The following is a 21,080-nucleotide window of genomic DNA, read 5'->3' as shown; positions in this document are numbered from 1 at the left end:
GAAATAAAAAATAGAGCTTTACCAAGCAGACTTTCGTCGCGCGTTTCGATACTTTTTTTACATTGGCCTTTATAATCATAAGCACAAAGTTTATTTTGCCTTTTCCATGTATAATCGCTAACGCGCGGTAAAAGCTCATCACTTATCTTTCTTCTAAAAGAAGACATTTTTTATCAAAAGCTCTAAAAAAGCCTTAGATGCCAGAAATATAAATATGAATACAATGCTCCTAAATGCCAATATAAATAATATTGAGCAAGAGGACAGTTAGTATGGATTATTGAAAATAAATCGTCCCTGATGCCAGCATGAATTATGCAACTTACAAAAGTGTCGTCTAGCCCAATAATGAAAATTTAATGTCTTGCATAATTTATTTACTAGCGGAACTGGGAATTATTATTGGCCAGAATGTTATAGCCCCATCATATATCATAAGCCCCTAGTTAAGGGCAGTCAATGTGTGTATAAGCCTTACAAGAAGCCCGTACTTAAAGGCCGTCAATATCTGTGAAACTCTGGTTAATACAAATCACAGAGCACGTAGACGCCAAGAACCGTATTTTAAAACACTTCCAATAATTTAATACATAGGGGCCTTTTCAGTATTCTAAGGGCACTGTCAGAATTTCAAGGCCCCTCCCAGTCCACCAGCGAAATTAAACCTTTAATCTAATGCTTATTGTACACAATAAATTCTCCTTGGAGCTCGTCCTCGGTCTGCGCCACACACTTGGCATTAGCTTCGTAATCACACTGCTGTGTTTGTTCGTTGAAGAAGAGTCCGTCGGAGCAGTACATTGCTTGCGGGACGCCAGCCACGCACCGCCAGTATCTTTGACAGTCACCCCTGTAGAGGACAACATATTTTTATATCGAAAACATGACGGAAATTGGGAAAGGTACCTACTAAAGCGACGAAAATTTCAAGAGTCTATGTTAATATTATAAAGGTAATTTGTAAGTATTGGATATCGGACCAACCAATAATATTTAGAAGCTTATGCTCGCGGCTTCGCCCGCATGAAAAAGGTTTTCCGGGATAAAAGTCCCGCTTTATATTTTCCCGGAATAAAATATACCCTATACAGAGAACTTCTCAGGTGTCCTCACGATGTTTTCCTTCACCGTTAAAGCAAGCGATAGCTCATAAATATTAAACCGATTAATTTGAATGTGCTTTAAGTCTCACCAAAACTGTTTACTCACTTGTAAGGCACCTGGCGCGCGGCGGAGTCAGCTCTGTGGCAGTTCAGGTCGTGCATCATGAACCTGGCGTTGACCGGAGAATTGGGACGGACCGTGCCCGCTGCGTCCGCCGTCAAAACCTCTGTGACGATCGTAAATGTTATTCGGTTTCAAACAAGCCGGCATAATCATGTCGACTGGTGAGGGGTAATCATCTGTCGTCAGTCGACACTATCTAGATCCTACGTGCCCTTATAAAAGGTGTATCGTCTATGCGATTTCGAGAAGAATTTAAGACCGCATTTGTAACAATACTTATTTTAATAAACATATTAGAATTGGGAATTCAACAACGTTCTAAACAATATATAAAACCAAGGTCAACGTTTAATAATAATATAAAATTTCTATCATTAATTAAAACGTAATCTCACCAATAGGTCCATTTTCTATTTCCTCTCCGAAGATACCGATGGTCTCTTCTCCGGAACCGAAGCCTGACCCTTCCGTATCAATGTCCTCTTTCGGTACCCTGAGAACGCAGTCAACAGCCCACTTCCAATTGCAGGTCTAAAAGCAATATTTAAATAACTTTTATCTCGTCTATATAACAAAGGTGAATATTTTCTATGACGTGTGTTCAATCATCTCGTGTAAAAATAGGAGGTTTTTTTAGTGTATAAGGTCTGGATTAGGTGGATACATTGTGGGTGTAGTGAAGTGGGCGCAATTCCAGACTCAGGGACCTTGAGACAATGATAACAATAACAATAATATCAGCCCTGTATTTTATACTATTCCACTGCTGAGCACGGGCCTCCTCTACTATTGAGAGGGATTAGGCCTTAGTCTACCACGCTGGCCTAGTGCGGATCGGTAGACTTCACACACTCTCAAAATTCTTATAGAGAACTTAGATATGTAGGTTTTTCACGATGTTTTCCTTCACTATTAAAGCAAACGATAATTCACAAAGAATGCACGCATGATTGTAGGAAAGTCAGAGATGTGTGCCCTTGGGTTTTGAACCTGCGAATATTCGTCTCGGCAGTCCGTTGCACAACCAACTAGGCTATCGCCGCTACTAGATAGTACACTACAGTAGAAACAATATTACATCAATAAAAAACACCACTAAGCTATAGAACCCTCGTCGAGTGCCGACCTAGAATAAACACTCTTATTACCTGCTGTGCAAAGTCGAAGATCAGCCCCCCGCTGCAAGCGAACTCCACTTCTTCACCGTGGGCACACATGTAGAACTTCGCGCAGTTGGTGAAATGCGGAAGCAGCATGAACACCTGAGGAAAACCAACACTGAGTCAAACTGAGCGCTGAATAATAGAAATAGGTAAATAATAAGAATTGCTAAATGTATATAATGATATATATATATAATTTTAGCAATTAAAATAAGCCTTAAATATAAGATGAATAGACTAAGAATATATATAAGAAAATACAAGTAGATAAATAGATTAAGAATATATGTAAGATAATAGCCGTAGATAAATAGTTATGTATAAACTCAGAAAAAATGTAAAAAATAATAAATAAAAAAGAAAAAAGCTAAAAAATACCCCTTGTCCTGGATAGGGGGAACGAGGGAGGGACGTAGAGTCCCTCAAAAAAAAAAAAAAACTGAGCGCTGCCGTCACATACCTAAGGTTCTTAGTTCTTTATAAGAACTTTCTTACAGTTTATTTATTATTCTAATCAATATGTTAGACTTAACATGCTTGCTTGCTTCACTAATAGGAAGATACATTATTAATTACTGCTATATTAGGCTACATATTATCCCGCCAACAATATTTACCTACTTTTTAAAAAAAACATTGCCGGCGAATGAATTATTACGCGAGCAAAACCGCGCGTAGTATTTATACCAATATACAAAGCTGAAAGTTAGTTTCTTTGAACGTGCTAATTTCAGGAAGTACTAAACCGATTTTGATTTTGTTTTCACAAATAGGAAGCTACATCACTCCTTAGAGGCTAAGTTATATCCCGGGAAGATATTTATCTTGGAAAAACTTTCACGCGCGCGGATCCGCAGACAAAAGCTATGTACAATGAAGAAAGAATACTAATATATTTTAATTACACTACATTCAGTTAAATTATTAGTTCAAATAGATAGAATAATTGACGATACTCACGTGTCCTTCTGGATCACAAGACAGTGTGTTAGGATCAATTCCTGCGTAGGCTTTAAAGGTGCCGCCCGACCTCGAGCTGTCTGTCGTAGTAGTGGTGGTAGTGGTATTGGTAGTGGTGTTATTGGCAGTGGCCACCACTCCCACCAGGAACATGAAACTCAAGATTTTACCTGTAAAGACAAATTTAAACGAAACAGGCATGGTAATGTGACTCCCTTGTATCTAATAGTAAGTGGGGTGACATCCCAATAGATAATCGACTAATGAAAGATTATCCCTCGCTAGATACAATTATGCCTGTTCGAAATCGGAAATATGCAAAGTGATTCCTTACAACGTAAATTAGCCTAAGCAGGTCGCTATGGCGCGTTTTACTCCTTGCTTACGATGATCAAAATCCAGGCGACAAAATGTGTATCTACCTACATACTACCAGCGGAATGATATATATATAGTTAGCGATTGCCGTAGTCTACATGTTAAGACACTGAACAGTTACGAATAATCGTCATCGATCACCAGTAAGCATGCAGTCAGAAAGGTCGGCATAATTATAATGTCCAACGAGAAACGCAGAATGTATTGTCATTTGCTAAGTATCTATAAGGTAATTGTATAGATTAGGTCAGTCCTGGATTTTTAAATGGGCCGTATAGGCCGCGGCCTATGAGCGGCAAATTTCAGAGCACGCTCCCTCCATTTAATTAATCATTCGTTTATTTAACTTTAGTGCCTTCCATAATACAAACAAATGGTAAATTATTAAGTATTTTAGAAGCCTACATACATAAATACATAAACCTACCCACATGGGGAGGCGGAAATAAAGTGGCCTACACTCATAAAAAATATAAATCCGACACTAGATTAGGTATTTATATTTTGAAAAGTCATTTCTATTTCAATAAAACCGCATTAATCTATTGCAATAGACTTAAAAAGTACCTATATAAATTATCCACAAGTATGCAATTTTAGATTTAAATGATAACTAAAAAGGATTATAGCGGAACTAATAAAAAGCTACTCAGAATTATATTATCATATAAGAAGCTTATGCATCATAAAAATAATATTATGCAAGTAATAGGCGCCTACAGTGTGATAAGTACCTACCGCGACTTATATGCATGAACGCCACCAAGAATACTTTTAGGGAGGTGCATCTGCATAAGTAGGTACTACATATAATAATATCAGCCTTGTATTATATGTATTGCCCCACTGTTGGACAAGGGCCTCTTCTACTACTGAGCGGGATTAGGCCTAAGTTTACAATTGGCCTAGTACGGATTGGTAGACTTCACACGTTCGGAATTCCTGTAGAGAACTTCTCAGGTGTGCAGGTTTCCTCGCGATGTTTTCCTTCGCCATTAAAGCAAGCGATAATGCACAAAGAATACACACATAATTTTGGAAAAATCAGAGGTATGTGCCATTGCGTTTTGAACCTGAGGACATCGTCTCGGCAGTCCGTTCTACAACCTACTAGGCTATCGCCGTTATTTTACTACGGTTCTACATAATATCATTATATGTATGATTTTTTTTTCAAATAAAAATCGCGCGGTTACTTGCATATGCTACACCATAATCAAACGTCTGTGATCTAGTGTTCCTATTGTCATTCAGTTATTTTTATTGTGATTTGTTCCAGGGGAGTGCACGTGCACCCCCTTGCACCCCGTACCCGGCGCCCATGCCTATATGTATCTCGAATTCAGATAAAAAAATGTTTAAAGCTATGGACATTGTTTTAAAATAATCTTTAATTACTACTAAAATCAAATCAGATAAATTTCAAGAATTTTTATTATGTTATTTAGTGTATCTTTGATACAACTGCCCTCGGGGAAAACACGCTACAGTAATAAGTAGTTTTGTTTTCCAACGCTAGATGGCAGTTTTGCTTTGCTTTACGTACGACCAAATGTTGAGGTCATTTTATACATGCATACTAATGCCTTTCTCGCTTAAAAGGGTAAATTATGACATTAACAATGAACCTAGGCGAAGAGCTTGTTGGAGACCTTAAAATGACCTAATCAAAGGACAAAGACCAATCTTTGGTACATTGTTAAATAGCGACGATGATCGCATAACACTCATAAATGTAATCATGCTGTAAATGATAATTTTTTCCTTTTGTTAATTATCAATCAGGACGAGGGTACTCTATGTAAGCAATAAGATTTGTATCTTAGATCTAGACTGGACTGATAGATATCATTTTATTTGTAATAATGTCAAGTCAGTGACTGTTGAGTTACGAAATACTATGTAAGTAACAGGAAATGTATTTCACATTTTACATGACAGGCAATAATAGTGTTATGTTTATTTCTTTGTTGTCTCTTAACAATAATCGGTCGAGACCCTAAGGAAAGCCGCTATCACTATTTTCTGGATTTAATGATATAAAAACAAATGCTTGTTAGAGGAAATAAATGAAAACTTTTTCAAATATTAAACAAAATCATATAGAATATTAGGAATTTATTTCGGATAATTGATGCTTTTACAAATGAGTTATTAATTTCGTGTTCGTGAGTATCTTGTAAGGTTTTGATCTGTATTGCGTGCCAAAAAGACAACCTAAATACGAGTATATTTATACGTTCATTAACCCTATGTTGTAAATTCTAGTTATACCGAAACAAAATCGGATTTAAACTACGTATTCTAGAGTCTCCTAGCCACATTTGCAAGTTATTGGCGCTACCCTCAAAAAGCCTAATTTCTCAATAATCGTACTTAGTCGATCATTCGGATTACTGCGATAAATTAAAGTTGGTGATAGTAATAATGACAATTACCGATTGCACCACGGCGATAAAGATCTCGCAACACAGTCGTCGCGTCACTATGGACCCGATATTGCAAAAAACATTATTTAGAAAGTTCTTTGTGTAGTACATCCTTAGACTGTCTAGAAAGTGCGCACCATGTGCTTATTGCCGCGAACAAAAACTTCTGTCACTTTTAATGTAACTGCAACACAGACATACACATAAATACGCCATGTCGAGTCATTATTAACGCATACATAAATAAATCTTAAAAACTTGTCTGTTTTACGCATACTAATCTGCCACCATACTTGGTGCTACATGAATTAAAATTCAAACCGGGTCGTTTATTTATATTGTCTAACGATCAAATCGAAAGAAATAATAATAGAGACTCTCTTCTAGTTTAAATACGACCTCAATTAATCATATTATGAGACTTAAAACCTAATATCACAGGATCACCAGCGCAGTGCAACAGCTTAAAGTCTTGCCTGACATTATTATTGTTTACGTCTGCCGCTCATCATTAGGCTTCATCTCCGCTCATCAACTGGTCTCTTGATAGTATAAAAATATAACCTGATCATTTGTTTTTCCTTAATTTTTTATCCTAGTCCTCTTTATTGGGGCGTTATTATTTTAATCGGCGATAACTTTTATCAGAAGATTGATTACAATCATTTAGACACATTTTCTACAGAAAAGTTGTCAATATTTTGTCAGATAAAAATGATTTAATCATTAGACGAATTCGCTTAATAATCAGTAAATGTTCGATTAATATTTTGCATATATATAATATAAGATAACACGTTCAGACAGCGGTAACGTACTATCAAAACCTCTAAAGTTTAATTTTATATCAACACTAAGTATTTGGAAGAAATTAGCAATAGGGCCTAATTTTTACTTAAACCAGAAACTGACCTTAACTTAAAAAAGTAATAACTGATTTAAAATAAGGCATATCGCCTAACGAAATATATCAATTAATCGATAATAATTGGATTAAATTAAAAATAAACCCTATCGGATCGTGCAATCGCCAAACAACATGAATTGTAAGCATGAAAACATGACGAAAAAAATCGATAAATTCCTTTTCTTTAAGTCAGCGCCTTAGAAATGAGGTACTAGGTAATATCTAATCATAATCTTTTAGATAATGATATTTAACGAATATTGCTTGATTAGTATAACATTATTTATTACTGTATTGTGCACGATTTATAGTTACTGTCATATCCGATCGGCAATACTACTAGAGTAAAGTCACATACAACCTTATAATTTTATTATAGATACCTATGTAAAAAAATTGTGAACGTTTTTTCATGATTGTTACAAGTAGACTTATATATTACTGGTGGTAGAGACTTTCCCGCCCTTACCCTTGCCACTACAACTTCTATAAGTCAGGATCAGCAGTGAACACTATTGTCTTTATTCCGTAACAAAATTAATCAAGTGGAAAGATAGGCAGGAGTTGAATATAATAATTATCCACTTCCTTCCATAACAGAGCGAAGTTGCAAAAAGCAAATTAATGAACTAAGGAGGCATTTTAACCTCGAGTATAAGGACATTTACAAATTTCTGGTCGTAAGAAATACCAGATAGCGACCCCCATATACATACAAGGTCTCCCGCCATAAAGGGCCAGGTAAGTGGGATACATTCTGAGATCAGCCTGTTTATTACCATAGGCGTAAGAATGTGTGGCTGCTGTCCGCAGCATACATATTTTTATATGTCCTTGATTTGACCGCTCCCCCCCAAATTTGAGGTTAGCTCCAGCTCCTCTGAGGTGCACTATGTAATATTTATGCCAGGAAAGCAGTTTCATGCGAGTAGAGCCGTGCACTAAAGCTAGTAAAATATGAATAAATTTATTAATGTGTCGAAGAATCCAAAATTAAATAGACCTAGCTAATATTAAAAAAGATAAGTTCACAACATGAAAGTATTTGGATGCTGTAGTTGAGTAATTGTATTTTGTATGCGGTACCACACCAAGGTCGGGCAACGGTCGGTCAACTCAATCTAAAATTTCTGCCATGGGTGACCCCTGTCAAACCATGAGACGAAACACATAGCGAAAAGTTAGTGCCTTCGTAATTGTACCCGGCATGCATTTGTGTGTGTTTGTTTTTGTTCTATAGTAATTAATTTCCCACTTTCATTTCATTTCATTATTATTTCGTTTTTTATAGTTACAAGTATACGTTAATAGATGGCGTTATATGACAATTGTTAAAGTAGACATTGGATTGTGTAGAAAATAGTTCAGTCTTCTACATAGTCTGTGGTTAGTGCATACTCAACATTTAAGAAATATCTGTCTCTTTGGCTAAATGCAACTTAGTGCAGAGTCGTAAAGAAAAAAATATCGGTTGTCATTTCTGAGTCGTTGTCGAAAAAAGTGAAATCACTTCTTGTTATTGTTTTGAGATCACATTCTAAGCAAAGAATATTACTTATTCTATGGCATTGACATTTTATGGTACATTATTTACTCTATGATCGCTAATGTCAAACTTTTATTCAGAGATTCAAGTTATGTATGTTTTCAAATTTATTTTATGTTTAAAGTGGCGAAAAACTTATTAAAAGTAAAACATGTCCTCGGATTCGGATGACGATAGCTACAGTAAAATTGCTCAAAAACTACAATCCATGAAAAGCGACTATCAAGATAAATCAAAGCCGATAAATTTATTAGAAGACAGTTTTGATATAACAGAGAACTTAACTACCGATAACAAATTCCCTAAGATAGATTTAGAACAAACAAAGTTCAATGTAGATAAACAGACTAAAGAGTTAACATTAGACAGCATTATTGAACAGAACAGCGGTAAAAATAAAACAAGAGGTCGGGGAAGAGGACGTGGCCGCGGCCGCGGACGCAAGCGGAAAAGTGAAGATGATGAAGCGGTCACCCCTGGTGAGTCAATAGACAGGGGGAGGCACAGGACCAGCAAACGGTTATCACAAGATAGAGCTAGACTCGTGGCGCACGTGGACGAAGTGATTAGTGAGTTATCAAAAGTGACCAGTGTTGACGACACATTCACCAGCCCGGCACGAGGGAGCGCTCCGTCGCGTAAGCGCGGGCGGGCCGCAGGCAGAAGCCCAGCACGAGGACGGGGGTCAGGAAGCAGCTCAAGGCGGGGGTGTGTGGGGACACCGGCCCGCAACGGTCGCCGAGGGAAGAGAAGACACAGGCCAAGTCAGTCTAACTCAGCCGTCTTTAACTTCTTCCACTACAACATAGGGAACACTGAAGAGTATGAAGACTTGTCTGAACAACAAGATCTATTCTCATCAGATGCTGGTAAAGTTATTGTATTGGACGATGACACAAATAATGAAAATGTGAATGACCCCTTAGATGAAAATGAAGAGCTTAATGTAAAAGTGTACTGGCAGAGTTCTGAGATATACAAATTCACAATAAGACAGTACCAAAAGTTCACACAAATGTATGATTACTTTGCAACAAAGGAGAATGTTGGTAAAGAGAAGTTGTTGTTTACGTATAATGATAAAATACTGAGTGCAGATGATACTCCAGATACCATTAATTATAACATTTGCAAATTTATTGATGGTGGCATTGTTAACCAAAGTCTTAGTTCACTGAAGAAACAACAGAAGCAGGTCGTTGTAGTGAACGGCATCAAACTGAAGTTCCAGTGCCAGAATGTGCGGAAACCATGCGAGATTGTCACCGAGGCCAATGATAAACTGTCTTTAGCATTTATGAAGTGTGCCGAGCACTTTGAGAAACCAATAGACAAGTTAAAATTTTATTTTGATGGTGATTTAATATCAGGTATAAATTCCTTTTAAATATTTACTGAGGTGAAAGGGAATGAAAGGGTTTTTATGGATAACAATGGACGCAGATAATTTCTCTCTCATCTAATTAATAAAACTATAATTGTAATAAAGCTCCCAATAAAAGTTTAGTCAGTCTGTTTGTGTAATAGCAAACAAATTTCATCCCTATTCATACTCATTTACCAAATTAGTATGAAATTATTGAATACATTCTTTATTCCAAATTGTTTTCCTAACTGGTCATATCTTTAAACGATAGACACATACAACTATTAGTCAATCCAATGTTTGGATTTTGAGGCATTTAAGCTTCTTTTTCACACAGTTAGAAGTAAGTTTCAATGTAGGGTTAAACTTTGAAAATACTGCTCCTAATCTGAAAATTCATTAATAGAAAGATACAGTAACCCCTAAGTTTTGTTACTTTATCAAACAAACACAACTATTGGTAAATATTTTCATTTTCTATAGCCAGTTATCATAGTTAATCAATATTTATAATCCATGTGTTTATTCTCTTATTCTCAGCTGCGAAATACAATAAGTATTTTTCATGAAAATTGATAAGTTTATTGTTTTTGCAAAATCCATTGAAATATATTTATTGTTACACATTCTATCGGAATATTGTTATTGAGTAGCTGAATCATTGTTGTCTCAATATATGAAGTCCTTAATTACTGACATAGATTTGTGATAAGATTTTTATCAAGTATGTTTTTTGTTGTCTGAATGTGGTTTAGTAAAGAACAATAGTTTTAAGTAACCAAAGAGAAAACTGATTTAAAAATATTTCTTTATAGTTTATGTATACTTATGCTTGCATTAAACATTTTTCAGTAGTTTAACTTGCTAGAACTAAAGAGATTCAGTCTTTAACATGTTTGTTTCAAAGTGAATTAAATAATTACTTTTTGTTTTATTGTGTTATCAAATTACTCATATATATTATCATAAATAATTCTTCAAAAAGCTTATTTTTGTTTACAATTGTATTATTTATCATATTACCAATAATTACTAGGAATTCAGTGGACGGTAAACAATGTTATTCATAAGGATTGTTTGTCATTGACATGAAATTTTATTGTGTTTAAAAAAAATAAATTAAAACGAATTATACAAATAACATTAGGTTAATAATATTAGATTTTTTTATTCAGTATAAGTAGTAGTGATTATACTGAATAAAAAACCCAATATCACTAGTCCGAGTCGGGATTCGAACCCCAAGAGCCGAGACCTCAGAGTGGTTGTATTAAGAAACTAATTTTAAATTATTTTGTTTCAGGTAAAAATACCCCGAAAGACTTGGAGCTGGAAGGCGGCGAATGTATTGACGTTGTATTTATTAGCTAATGATAATTATATTTAATTTTTATATAATTACTGCGTTTATTTTTTTTCGTCTTGAAAAAAGACGCGTATTTCCTTTTACCCTCACTCGCTGTAGAAGCTAGTAGCTTCATGGAATTTAATATTACGTACAAAACAAACTAAATGTGGACTCCTGAGATTTTAGAAGACACGTCGCGTCGCATTCTTTAATACTCACTACTCTGCCGTACTAAGCTCAAAAGCGGTATCTCAAAAAAAAAACAAAATCTTGATATTTATGCCGTCAGATAGCTTAAAGAAATACTCATCCCATGAACTTACATAAATAACGGTATCTTGTTTAGAACTTGTTAAAAAACCTTAAAAGAATTTCTCCATCTCACTTTTACATTCAAAATTATAAAACTATATTTACAAAACTGCGATTATCTCGAAATATGGCTTCCCTGACATGCCGCTTTTGCTCTTAGCACGGCAGTACTATGGGTGGTTTTTTCGTGGGGGGGTCCTTTTGATCTGCGTGTTGAGTGTGGCATTTCTCTACACTGCAATCTATGCTATACCCTGAGACATGGTTCCTTAGGTGAATTGTGCAAAGAAAACTATCTGCGACCTATCTTAATTACATTTTGATTGAAATTGCGTGAAATGTCAACGAACTAATGTTGAAAAGAAACAACTTGAAGACTTTACAGACTTCATAGTTACGGGGCTTCCATGAAAATTGTAGTCTTCGAAATATCGGGAGTAAAAATTAAAGAAAAAATTGTTAAGTAGTTTTATGTCAAAGACATTTCGCGTAAACAATAAATTATGCGAATTAATAAGTTTAATTTACAAATAGGTGATGATATTAATGTGACAAAACAAAATATTTTAACGCAAATGTAATTAATTGTAGTAATGTAGCGCTAGTGAAATATTAAAAAAGTTATGTTTCCAATTTTCTTAGAAATGAAATACACCACATTATTGCAACCTCAAATTAATGGACAATAGAAATATATCTATAACATAAATAATAGATTAGATTCCATCGTAACATGTACTCATAATGAAATAGTTTAGCGCCATATAATCCTTCGCAAACTATTTATCGTGTTTTGTTGTTAGAAACACTAATAACAGTTTATCTATGCGTATCAATATTGAAGATAATGGGTAATTCTAGAAATCGTACGAGTGAATGCCATGAACAGGATCATCGAGGTCTACAGTTTAATCAACTGTTGTAATCACAGAATTGTTAAGCATTCAAGTCTTGTCTGCTAATATTAACCAATTATTCTAACATTAGATAAGTTTGTGCTTTTCCATGCAGGAAACTTTGAGAATGCGCATGCTGATGGGACAATACCAGATATATTTAGTCCCGGAATAGATAGCTTCTATACAATATGTCGACTACTGGTGCCAGACGGAGCGCATGCAATTTAAGACAAGCAACTAGACGTTATACTAGCGGTCAAGCAGTTCATACAGACTATGGAGTCTTAAGGAAGACAACTAAATATCAAAATAGGATTATGTATTGGATCTAAACATAGTATCCTCTTTACAATACTCGAAGGAAGATTGATAGATAATGAACTCACCACCTACCTATATAAGGATTTAATATTCATATATCACGTGAATTAAACTCTTCCAATACTTTAAAAAAAATTCCAATCCGCAATACATTTATCTCAATTAGCTCATGCTAACTTCGCTGCGATGAAAAAGTGGAAACAAAACATCGGAATCAATGTCTCGGTCGTCCATTAGACATTGGCCGTTATTTCAATATGGCGGATTCTAATCGATTAGAAATACTGATAAAGCAACAAGTGTCACGTTTTATGTAATCTTGTAGTTAGATGATAATATTTTTTAAATCACAAATAAAATCGGTATCTGTCGAATTTATCAAAAAATACTCAAAAATCTAAAATAATAGGTAGGTACTTATATGTAGCACTACCTAAATAGGTAATGTTTACCATTTTCGTGATACCTACTTTAGCCAATTTCAGTTATTTTAGTTATATATACCTAATACATTTTATTTTATTAAATTGAAGCCAATCTGTAGACAGTTTTGTTCGCATACTAGATGAATCACAATAGTACTACTAGGACTGTCTAACAGAAAAGTTTAGTATGATCAATGAAATAGCTGAACATCCAAAAATCCCTATCTTCTTTGCAAGTCAATTGGTACTCGGTAACCATTCCCTTTATTTTACTATGCACCCATAATTTTTCAAACTCTAGGTGACCAGGTGAGACATCTGCTTTATCCGTCTACCGAAATAGATCACAATTTTCTCTGGTTTCTTTTTAATTCAATTTGTAACATCGAAATAAACCAAAACTACCGATAATTGTAATCATTATTGCGTATTTATTCATTTTATTAGGTTTAATATTGAATGAGGATAAGTAATTTAATTCGTTTTTTTCTTTACATAGACTTATTTACAAGTTCCAAAAATATAAAATATTATCTAGAAACAAACATATTTTTTGCAACAAAAGAAAATCTATCTAAAAAAATTTTAAATTTTTCAGCAGAGGGTCATTGAAGTGTTCTTTATTTTTTATTTTTCTACTAGTGTGCAAATTATTTTAATTTAATTATTATCGTTGGATAATGGAATTCAATTTGATTCACTTTTGTTTAAACCATTATATAATCAGGATATTTTATTAAAACGGACCCTAAAGGATATCAATACCCCATTTAACCTTACATGTCGCCAATTAATATCGTAAATTTTTAATTACCAAATAAAAATTACTCACCTATCATGATCACAACAAAAAATTATCAAAAGTCACAACACTTAGCACTCACACTGAAACAGTGGACAAAAAACCGTAATTAAGCCTTGTTTTATTCCTTTATAGACTACGGTCTGATGACATATCGCTCACTATCTGATAAACGCGGGTTTGCTCGTCTAATATCCAAATGTTTTACCCGCGTCTCCAACTGCGTAAAGTCCGCTGCCGTGATAAAAAGTATATAGAAAAGCTGCAATATCTCCTATCGATCGACGATATTAGATATTCGTATTGTGAGTGAAAAATTTCGATAACATTAGAAGTACTTTCAGAGGTTACTTACATTCATCCAAGTTTACGATTAAAATTAAAATTTATTGCCAATAGCGGAGGACCTAGAAAGATCTATATCCATCTTAGCATGCTGCTTCCCTCTGTTATAGGTACGTATTTCCAGAAAACAATACAATCTAAAATATTTTTACTTTAGTAGCGATTGAGAAATTGTATTATGCGTAGCGAAATTCTGGTATGATTAATAGTAATGGGAAATTATTTGCAAGTGTTAACATAAAACATCCTTAAACAATTTAACGCAACAGAAAGACAAACATACTTTTAATTGTGTAAATAAAGAACAATACGATTGTGCTACCAAAGAGATATAGGCTTTATCGTTTTAAAAATAAGAATTATTACTATTAATTGATTAGCTTTATGCGACGTAATAAATAAGGAAGGAAAGTTAGTTTATATCTATTGATAACGCGAGATAACGATTTACAACTTTTTAAAAATCCAGATGGAGGATGTCATCCCTTTTAATATTTACCGAACGATAAACATATTAAATAAGAAGGAATAACCCACAGTTTCCATTTTATTTTTAACTGCTACATTCAAATATGAAAAAAGGTCGTATATTGAATACTTATATATATTTTTTTAATATGTCAGACAATTAGTTTCACTTTGATATACGGGTTAATAAATACTGAGTCCGTCACTAGGCACTGCTTCTAACATCACTAATTGCGCAAGCGCATCTTGGTAATTTCCTTAGTCATACCTACCTTTATTGTCAAAGGGTTACGCGATTAAGGTATACACATTTCGCTGCGCTAGAGCATGAGTCTAAGGCTATATCAGTACAAATTCCATTAAGATAACATGTTTCAAATTGAAAAGTCTGAGAATAGCACCCAACATCTTGTAGTCCATAAACAATGACTAATAGTCCAAAGAAACGTCGGTCCGTCTCCTATATAGCAAATCTTATTCATATGACAGGCAACTATAGTCTGGCACGTACGAGTGTCGGAACGAATTTACAAGGCAGAAGTCGCAGGATCAATTGGATAACCAGGCTCAGTCAGAGTTTATGAAGTTATATGCGTACTTACGTGCAAAGAAGGATATTGTGCTTAGACAATTCTTGAGTCTTAACATCTAATGGCTCAGAGTGGCTAGAATGGTGCAGTATCACATAGTGTATTTTAGGTAGGTAATTCAAAGTTCTAGTGTTAGTACTATTGTGAGCTGCTTACTAATACAGATTCTCGGAAGTAACCTTAGTGATATAAGGCTATTATTAGCATAATTAAAACATTCATTTATTTTTATTAAAATTGCATTTTATCTGTAGCGGCCGCCCTACATCTGGCATTTTGATTACTGCAGTCGGGCCATCAGTCATTGCACAAGGCTATGATGATTAATCAAGGATTTTTTATGTTTTATCAATTTTAGAGCCCAAATTAAATCATTTTTCATTCATTATTAATTTATAAAGTGATAAAGCCGCGCTGTAAACATTTTTCTACAGTATGTACGGGTCAGGTCGACTGAGGTAGCAGCTAATGTCAGGAAACGATGTAAAGTTTTACAATGCTAATGCGTTCGGTATACGTACTAAGAAAATTTATAGTGCGATAAGATGGGTCACCTCGATGGGCTAGATTCAGTCTCAGAAATGTATGAAGTAATAGCTTGTCGTATTTTATTTTTTTTATTGAGTCACCAGTTGATTGTTAAGAACTAAACAAAAACCAAAAAAACTAGCACTTAAAGCATACTACCCAGTTGCAGGCAACCACAACTTACATAATTAACATTAAAGTTTACACTATTTGTTTTAAATATGCCAAAAATAAAGATGATACAAATAAAGGTTTATAGTGATTGAAATTTATAGAGGCTCAACATCGACTCCGTATTTTTTCTATTGGCCGGCGTCGCGTTCATGATTTACAAATATAGCTTTTTTGAGCGGAAGAAATCACTAAACATCTATTAACCACATGTTGACTGGTTTATACATAAAAAATTTAAATGGTTTAGTTTGAGTACGTTGAGATTTCCAAAGTTCCGAAGACATACGTTTATGTATCATCTGAAAAGTCTTTTGAATGCTGTGGTATTGATATACCATCACTTCAATGTATTGTTATTTGTATATACAGAATACCGGGATCAAATGTATCTACCTTCTTTGATAAATTAGAAACGCTCATGCATAAACTTAATTTTAAGGAAAATAGACGAATCGTTATAACTGGAGATTTGAACATAAATACATTGAAGAACGATGACACATCTTATAAATTAAAAGACTTTCTACTCTCTCATAATCTCATATCACACATAACTGAACCCACACGACAACAAACCTGCATTGATCACATTCTTAGTAGTATTAAAGGAGCTGTAGGTAAAGTACATCATCTATATTTATCTGACCACAATACTGGTCAGAGTTTATCGTTTCCTATGAAATGTGAACAAATAAAACCACTATATATGTATATTACTAGACGAGATTATGATGAAGAAAATATAGTAAAATTTCAAAATTGTATATCAAGTTTGTCATGGCAAGAGGTACTAAATGAAGCAAACTGTAATAAAGCTTATGATCTGTTCTATGAGACATTTCTACTATTTTATGATTTATGTTTTCCGGTAAAAACAATTAAAACAAGGGTAAATTTAACGACACCAAAATGGTTAACAAAAGGTATAAAGATATGTTCTATTACAAAAAGAAAACTAAGATACATAAGCTATAAAGATAAAAACGATGAAACTAAATCTAATTACATAAAATACAATAAACTATTTAAAAAATGTATAACATGTTCTAAAAAGATCTTAAATAACAAATATATTTTAAATTCTACAAATAAATGTAAAGCAACTTGGGACATAATTGGCGACAAACTAAATAGTACACAAAATAATAAAAATATAAAAGAGATCATTCATAATGAACGATTAATATCGAATCCAATAGACATTGCAAATACATTCAATGATTTTTATATTACAAAAACAAATAAACCTAAAATACATACTCCTAACTACAAATTAATTAACACTGTTGACTCTACTATTTTCTTAAGGCCTTGCACCGAGTATGAAATATTAAAAACTATTGTGTCGTTAAGAACTACAAACGCCGTAGGTTATGATGCAATATCAACTAAAATAATAAAACGATGTAATAGCGAGCTCTCATCAATACTTTGCTATATTGTAAACCTTTCCTTTGAAAACGGCGTTTTTCCCGAAAAAATGAAAATGTCCGTAGTTAAGCCAGTACACAAAAGAGACAATAAAGAAAAAGTAAACAATTATCGTCCCATTACGCTAATTCCAGTATTCTCAAAAATATTTGAAAAAATAATGCACGCCCGTATTACCACATTCCTAAATAAACATAATATTTTAACAAAAGAACAAAATGGATTCCAAAAACAAGTCTACCACACTAGCGGCCTTCTCTATAATAAACACTGTGACCAAATCTCTAGATAAAAGAAAACGTGTATCAGCGGTATTTTTGATATGTCCAGTGCTTTCGATTTTGTCGACCATCAAATATTGCTGCGAAAATGTGACTTATATGGCATTAGAGGGAAGGCGTTGGAATGGATTGACAGTTACCTGAGTCATCGAAAGCAATGTGTGGAGATTACCCATGTTGACTCGAATTTAATGACTACGTCACACAGGTCCACTTATAGGGAAAAAATAAATTCGGTGTCCCCCAGGGTAGTGTTCTAGGACCTCTATTGTTTTTAATATATATAAATGATATTCCGAAAGCAACTAGACATAAATGTACATTATTCGCAGATGATATTTCAGTAGTAATTACACAAGATGATAATAATTTTGACTATACACAAACCTTAAATAATACAATAGAAAATATATCAAAGTGGTTAGATGATAACAACCTAACTGCTAACATAAATAAGACAAAAATAATTCAATTTAAAAATTACAATAACAAGACTAATAGTTTAAAAATAAATTATCATAACCAAGAAATTAATGAAGTAAATGAAGTAAAATTTTTAGGTATCACACTAGACGAAAACTGCAACTGGAAAGCTCATATTAAAACAACTTGTACCAAAATAAACAGATTTGTATACGGACTCAGAAAAATAAGAAAACTAGCTAGTGAAAAACTGCCTTAATGGCGTATCATGGATATGTCGGATCCATACTACGATACGGCATATTGTTATGGGGAAACTCAACAGATATAGGTAGGATGTTCGTAGCACAAAAAAAGGGTCTCCGGGCAATATGCGGGGTCGCACCACTAGATTCATGCAAACCACTGTTCAGAAAATTAAAACTGCTCACTCTAACTTCAATATATATATTAGAAATTGGTATATTTGTCAAAAAACATTCTGAGTTGTTTGAAAAAGTATGTCAAAATAATAAATACACTATCAGAGATCCAACTAAGCTAAAACTAAATTCAATGTCAACCACTCTGTATAAAAGAAATACCGGTTGTATGACCATTCAAATATATAATAAAATACCGAAAACCTTACGTGAACTACCTTTTACCTTATTTATTAATAGATTAAAGAAATGGCTCATAGATAAATGTTTCTATACAATTAAAGAATTTTGGAATGTAAAGATATATAGTAATATAATAGTAACCCCCAGATGAACATGGGTTTTATAGTTAGATATAATATAATAATATTATGTATAGAAAATCATGTAATTGGTATGAGTAAACTACACCTAAAAGGGAATAGATATATTAATAATAGGTAATTTGCCTAACTTCGTTCTCTAATTATAAGTACGTATATAATTTTTTTGCATACCGTTGAAACGGTGAAACATGTTGCACATGTAAGATATTTAACATCATAATTTATACCATGTTTTATGTAAAATAAAAAATTGAAAAATTGAAAATTGAACATAACTTCATTCAGATTGTGCACGGCGTACCCAGGTTTTAAAATCGGAAATTGGGGTTATGATAAACAAAACAACTAACACATGCATTAAATGACATTCACATTCATTTCATGAAATTAACAGGTCTTAAATAGTATAAAACCAATAAATTGCTAGTTGAACAGTGAACTAACTTAATTTCCGTAGAGGGGAGCTGACTACGCCCATGATATGGCGATTAAGCGAATCAGATTTAATTTAATATCCTGGTTGCAGTTAGGCTTCGACTGCATAACACTGCATTTTATGTCCTGATACGTATCATCACGTAGTTCGAACTTAATTAAACGGTTATTTTTGGTTGTGCGATAATTTTCTAGCAAATAGTTTCGCGGAAGCTTATCTCTATCAGTACGAAAACGTTTTGTATAATAAAACTACCTGAGAAACCTTTTTAATCATATCTTATTTACCTATATCTGCACAATATGCTATTACTCATAAGGTTATTAACCCGTCAATTATACGTTATTTTGAATCAAAACAATTGTTTTGAACAAATAAGTGAAACTAAAATGTGCCGAAACATCATACAGACATAAATAATGCATTGAACAATGTCACAAAAATACCGTCGTTTTAAATATAAACGATCCAAATTGCTGTTTTAGTTCATCGCAAAATTGGACCATAAAGAATATTTTTTTTACGTGCATACAAAATCATTATTCAACTGTCAACATTGTAGTCTAATTAAATTGGATCCGAAATACTGCACTCACTAAAGCACGCTGGCTTAATTTTAACCATCAAGAAAAGTAACATCCTGGGTGGCCTGTAGTCTAGAATTTGTGCCGAATATGGCGATAGGCTCGCCCCCTTTGACATCAAAGAGCGGAACACACATGAGGAAAAATGGATCCCGCGGTTGCATATAAACCTATCCCTTCAACTATTAAGTCGAGATTTAATTCTGACGACGGTTAAAAGAATCCTTGTTGGTACACATTATAATTCCACAATCAACACGTCAGTGCGTTCGCCAGAACTCTAGGATCACGTAGCATTATTTCAGATATAACGCTCAATAAAGATAGATATTTAGTTATAAAAACTTTTAACGTCGTATAATTTAGGAAAGTAAGAATATTATCGAACAGTATTAACATTATTGTTTTATTATAGTGATTTGCGAACGATATCGCATTTTGTACGATTAGAAATTAATTACAATAATGCATTTAGTTTCTAGAAAGGATATGCAGATAGTATATATAATTATTGATCTACGTCACCAACAATCCTTTACATATATTATTGACAGCATTGATTCTATTGGTGCTGAACTGGCTGAGAGACAATGGCTGCAATGCTGCATGGAGACAAATGTTACCATAATTTTTTTTGGACTTAGAATAGACAAATCTGAAATTTTGATCCAAAATTTGCTCCTGGCAAAGCGGAAATTTTATGTAGATAGTCTCAATAATTCAATTAGGTACTTAGTACTTACATACAAAAGTATGTACTTGTATTGAATCCAAGAGACAGCTGCTCTCCACCCCCGACCAATCCAGGATACGCCCATACCAATACCTACTGTCTATCGACATTAGAAATACCTTCGTTACAAAGAAAATGAAATAAAAAGCCTTTAATTTTTTCTCGAGACCTCTACTATAAGGTTAGCCTTCTACCTTCGCCTGTGTAAGACGAAATATAGTTATTTATTCCAAACCGACCGAGGTGCAAGGTTAAC

General features: G+C 33.8%; 2 protein-coding genes across 2 annotated transcripts; one reads left to right on the top strand and one right to left on the bottom strand.

The window, feature by feature from the left end:
* Positions 1-417: 417 nt before the first annotated feature.
* On the bottom strand, positions 418-14,239 carry LOC115448614 (probable chitinase 10). The gene is made up of 6 exons (XM_030176087.2): positions 14,114-14,239; positions 3,351-3,520; positions 2,376-2,489; positions 1,623-1,758; positions 1,210-1,330; positions 418-850 (listed from the first exon to the last, which is right to left on the bottom strand). Exons 1-6 carry the CDS (start codon positions 14,118-14,120, stop codon positions 673-675), a joined length of 726 nt encoding a protein of 241 aa, XP_030031947.2. The 5' UTR covers positions 14,121-14,239; the 3' UTR covers positions 418-672.
* LOC115448610 (uncharacterized protein CG4449) lies at positions 8,478-11,372 on the top strand. The gene is made up of 2 exons (XM_030176083.2): positions 8,478-9,980; positions 11,280-11,372. Exons 1-2 carry the CDS (start codon positions 8,762-8,764, stop codon positions 11,345-11,347), a joined length of 1,287 nt encoding a protein of 428 aa, XP_030031943.2. The 5' UTR covers positions 8,478-8,761; the 3' UTR covers positions 11,348-11,372.
* Positions 14,240-21,080: the final 6,841 nt, after the last annotated feature.

Source organism: Manduca sexta, chromosome 18 (genome assembly GCF_014839805.1).
Source record: "Manduca sexta isolate Smith_Timp_Sample1 chromosome 18, JHU_Msex_v1.0, whole genome shotgun sequence".
In the NCBI taxonomy this organism is placed as follows: domain Eukaryota; kingdom Metazoa; phylum Arthropoda; class Insecta; order Lepidoptera; family Sphingidae; genus Manduca; species Manduca sexta.
This window is presented reverse-complemented; position numbering and strand designations above follow the sequence as displayed.

Bases quoted from the DNA above. Each gene is read 5' to 3' on its own strand.
- LOC115448614 (XM_030176087.2), bottom strand. The intron at 1,759-2,375 runs GTAATAAGAGTG...TATTGCTTTTAG, and splicing joins TCTTCGACTTTGCACAGCAG to ACCTGCAATTGGAAGTGGGC. The intron at 851-1,209 runs GTGAGTAAACAG...TGTCCTCTACAG, and splicing joins GCGCGCCAGGTGCCTTACAA to GGGTGACTGTCAAAGATACT.
- LOC115448610 (XM_030176083.2), top strand. From the start codon at position 8,762: ATGTCCTCGGATTCGGATGACGATAGCTACAGTAAAATTGCTCAAAAA. The intron at 9,981-11,279 runs GTATAAATTCCT...ATTTTGTTTCAG, and splicing joins TGATGGTGATTTAATATCAG to GTAAAAATACCCCGAAAGAC.